General features: G+C 36.1%; 2 protein-coding genes across 2 annotated transcripts; both read right to left on the bottom strand.

Moving 5' to 3' along the window:
- Positions 1-348: 348 nt before the first annotated feature.
- On the bottom strand, positions 349-1,375 carry LOC111892734 (uncharacterized). The gene is made up of 2 exons (XM_023888787.3): positions 838-1,375; positions 349-601 (listed from the first exon to the last, which is right to left on the bottom strand). Exons 1-2 carry the CDS (start codon positions 1,373-1,375, stop codon positions 564-566), a joined length of 576 nt encoding a protein of 191 aa, XP_023744555.1. The 3' UTR covers positions 349-563.
- Positions 1,376-1,471: 96 nt separating this feature from the next.
- Positions 1,472-1,972, bottom strand: LOC111892720 (uncharacterized). Its single transcript, XM_023888769.1, has one exon. The coding sequence runs from the start codon at positions 1,970-1,972 to the stop codon at positions 1,472-1,474; it is 501 nt and encodes a 166-aa protein (XP_023744537.1).
- Positions 1,973-4,377: the final 2,405 nt, after the last annotated feature.

The following is a 4,377-nucleotide window of genomic DNA, read 5'->3' as shown; positions in this document are numbered from 1 at the left end:
CATGCGCTCTGATTTCCCATTTTGTTGGGATGTTTGGGGACAAGAAAACCGAAAGTGGAGGCCGTTCGTGTCAGCAAACAGTTTGGAACGAATGGTTGTCGAATTCACCCCCTAGATCACATTGGAAGGCTTTGATTGGTAAGTTGAATTGGGTTTTAATGTATTTGTGAAAAGTTGAGAATTTTGTGAAGGTTTCGGATTTGAACTTTAACGGAAATACCCATGTGTATTGGGTGTAATCATCAATTAAAACCATGTAGTATTTATATCCAGTTTTACTTGTTACGGGTGAGGACCACAAGTCACAATGAATTATATCAAAGGGCAATATAGTAGAGGAGGTAGAAATAGAAAAAGGTAGACGTTTATGCTTGGAAATTTGACACAAATTGCAAACTAAAGTTCGACAACATTTATTACATGGAATGATTTTATTTGAACTAAGAAAATCCAAAACAGGGAGGCCAGGATGGCCCAAACGGTCATGCCAAACATCTTGAGCACTTGCGGACAGAAAAGTGGAACCCGTGACTGGGTAGGTGAGAGGATAAAGTTGACTGGAGCTATTGTGGCGAGATATCATCCGGCCTGTCCGGTAATCCTTCACAGAAAACCCATAGGGATCAAATTCAACAGAAGCCTTTTTATCAATTGAAAAATTTCTAACTGAAATAAGGTTTTTAATGATATTTGGGGTGTAAAGGATATTTTTAAGGTGCAGGTCTCGAGTGGGTGTTTGAAAAGATGAGTCACCTGATCCTTGCACTAGCACACGAGCACCATTTCCTACAAATATAGAACCAATTGGACAGGATAACGAGGGATTTGAAATTTTACCTTGATCTCCAGTGAGGTGATCAGTGGCTCCCGAATCCATATACCACTGTTCATCAGGTTGTTCCAGATTCATTGCTTGAAAAGCTTCACCTGTTTGAGTAGGTTCCATCGGGTCATAAGCTGTGAGATGAGCTTGATTATCTGCCAGGCCATTGGTACGAGAAGCAGGCCTACGAGAAGAAGGAGTCCAAGGCTGGGATGGTGGACAATTCCATGGAGAGTTCCAGCCTGCAGTTGTTGGGTGAGGACAGGGAGGTGGGCTCCAATAAGCCCAATAGGGAGCACGAGCATTTGAGGAAAACCAAGGTTGTGCCTCTGCTTGCTGAAGCTGCTGAGACCTGGGCTGTTGATTCGTGGGGTTGCGCCTTGGAGCAGAGGAAGAACTACTCTGCTGAGAATTAGGCCGCTTGCCATTTGGCATGTTGCCTTGGCGCCGACGATTGAATTGAGTAGATGGAGCAGAATGTACAGCAGCCATGGCTGTGGGTGGGGATAGGGTCTCACGGGCTATCTGCCTTTGGTGTTCGAGTTCCAGCATACTCACAGCCGTCTCCCACGAGGGAAGAGTCTGATTAATGTAGGCCGCTGTTGTATCATACCCAGCAGGTAATCCACGGACTAATTGAAGAACTAATCATTGATTGTTGACAGGGCAGTCCACATCATTAAGTCTATCACCTAGTTCCTTGAGCTTTTGACAATATGCTTCGAGGGATGGCATGGCTTTCAGAGTGAGATTGTTGAACTCGTGTTCAAGGGCTGCAGCCCTTGAACCTTTATTATTGAGGAATATGGTCTGAATGCAACACCAAGCTTCACGAGCCGTAGACTGAGTTTCAAGGACACGAGTCAGCAGGTCATCAGATAGTGTCCCATAAATCCATTGCAGGACGATTGCATCGATTTCGGACCATGATTCATACTCTGGATCGGTTTCGGCAGGAGGTTTCGTACCATCAATATGTGCCATGACTTTATAGCCCTTGGCATGAAGCTGGAATAACTTAACCCATGATGAGTAGGAGACCTTCAAGCCATCGAGAACCCTGACCTTGTGTTGAATATTGGCCACAGTATACACAGGGTGCAAGGTTTTGGCGACAACAGTGGATGAGGCTTCCAGCTTTTCAGACATGAGAACAGGTTGGAAAAAGAAAAAAATAACAGAGAAAAGAAAATAGTAGGAGGTGCAGATCGTGATCTGCAGGTAAGGATTTTAGGTAGAGAGCGATGGCTCTGATACCATGAACGCAATTGAATTTCGCCTCCCTTCATTCCACAGCAGAAAACGTACATATACAGGGAGATAGATATAAAATAGGAAATTACAATCTTCTAATTTTGGAGCAATATCTTGACTAGGTATATAAATACCCTACTAATATACAGCTAATGATATACAACTAATATACAGCTAATACCAAGATGTCATCTGTGAAGATTAATTAATTTTCCTGCCTCATTTTATGTTAGTCTTACATGTTTTATCATTCCTCGCATAATCTTACTTTGTCGATTTCGCCCTAGCTGCACAATGTAAGAAATTGTATCCCAAATGTTGATCTAGCTCCTTGGTAACTTCAAGACCGAGGTTACCCAATGTTTTGCACATTCCGCAAAATATGAATATTTTTTCTTAAATATGATTGATTTTTTAACTTTTTATTTATCTACCAAAGCATATTGGTTTTCTTGAAATTTTCCAAATTATAAAAAAGAAGATAAAGCTCTTATCATCACGACCTACATATGCCTTCCATAGGGTTAATTGCCTTTTCTTTTACACAGTTACTTCTTTATTTCTTCTTATAGCCCTTGACATGAATTCCTTTTTCCAGCAAAGGCACAAGTGCATAAGTTCATTGCTTATTTTAGGCTGAATTGACTTTCTACACATTTGGTTTTTCTAATTTTTTCTACTGTCAAGTTGTGTTATCATATGGATCTGTCTTGTACTTAAGATTGTTATATCTTTTTTTTTCATCTTATTTTCAGTGGTACACTTTGTTGAATCAGAAGGCATATATATTAACTCTTATAACTTGTTCTCCTTGCTTATTCATAAAATTTGATGCCAGGTTGTTTTGATTTAACAAAATACATTGTGGATGGGTAATTGCAGCTATCGGGGAGGCAATTTTTTTATAGAAAAATGTGCACTTTGAATCGGTTTTATTGAATTTTTTTGGTCAGATTTGTATGTAAATAGGACTGCATATTTGGGTGCTTTCATGGTCCATGGATCATATATATATATATATATATATATATATATATATATATATATATATATATATATATATATATATATATATATATATATATATATATATATATATATATATATATATATATATAAGTGTTTGGCTGATTCCATATTACATTGTGCATTGCTATACTTTTTCCTTTAAACTTAAATTAGCAAGGACCACCAACTGAAAACTTACACAGATGCATTGTTAAACGCCCTTTGCGGTAGAATTTCATAAACAAACCTCAGTGGGCGTTGCTTAGCATGGCCCGTACACATCCCTAGTATATATATATATATATATATATATATATATATATATATATATATATATATATATATATATATATATATATATATATAATAACAAGACTAGTACAAAAATGACCTACGGATACACCATAAAAATGTGACCATATGCGTATAGTGACATTTTATTTTTTCACTGAAAGTGTGATAGAAGGTGGCGTCATTGTATGGGTCTTATGGTCACTTTAAAATGTAGTATCCGTATGATATGAAAAAATCTAGTTGTATCATAAAAGTGTGGCAATTGGGTAGGGAATTTTGTTGCTATAATCAATAATTTTATCCAATATTGTGGCGATAAACCGTCAGTAGACACTTTTTTAGCAATTATAGTGACTGTATATCACCAACTGGCGACATACATGTTATTTCAATGTGGCGTTTTGCTAGTAAATTGTCATACAATTCAAAGTTTATTAAAGATTATTAGGTATGTTTTGCAGACATACAATTATAGTGAACATGACCATGATCACTAAATGATCACATGTAATTAGTTTCATAAATAACAATTTGCTAATGATTAGTCACAAAAACAATATTTTAGTGTGACTATTGCTTATCGTATAGAGACACACATTTAAGTGAAACATGATCATAAGTATTATAAAGAAACACATTTTATTAAAATTATGGATTTGATATTAGCTTGCATCCATGTTTATATTACTTATCATAACCGATACTATCATTCGATATATAAAAAATCGTAACTATGACTATTTTATATCGTTTCGACATAGACAATCAATCAAGAATAACCATAATTGATTTGTAGATACATTGGTGTGACTAACATTTATATAAAGCCACATAAAATATTGTAGTTATGGTGTGACTAATATTTATATAGAGTCACATGAATTTTGTTTAATATGGTGAAACTAATGTTTATGTAAAGCTCCATATATCAATGGAAATGTTATCCATTTTATTTCCAATTTTTTGTAAAATAAAAACAGTAGTAAACATGATAAAAC

This window comes from Lactuca sativa, chromosome 8 (genome assembly GCF_002870075.4).
Source record: "Lactuca sativa cultivar Salinas chromosome 8, Lsat_Salinas_v11, whole genome shotgun sequence".
In the NCBI taxonomy this organism is placed as follows: Eukaryota; Viridiplantae; Streptophyta; class Magnoliopsida; order Asterales; family Asteraceae; genus Lactuca; species Lactuca sativa.
Note: the sequence above shows the minus strand (reverse complement) of the source record. Positions and strands in the feature narration are given on the sequence as shown.

Bases quoted from the DNA above. Each gene is read 5' to 3' on its own strand.
- LOC111892734 (XM_023888787.3), bottom strand. From the start codon at position 1,375: ATGCTGGAACTCGAACACCAAAGGCAGATAGCCCGTGAGACCCTATCC. The intron at 602-837 runs GTAAAATTTCAA...TTTTCTGTGAAG, and splicing joins TCACCTCACTGGAGATCAAG to GATTACCGGACAGGCCGGAT.
- LOC111892720 (XM_023888769.1), bottom strand. From the start codon at position 1,972: ATGTCTGAAAAGCTGGAAGCCTCATCCACTGTTGTCGCCAAAACCTTG.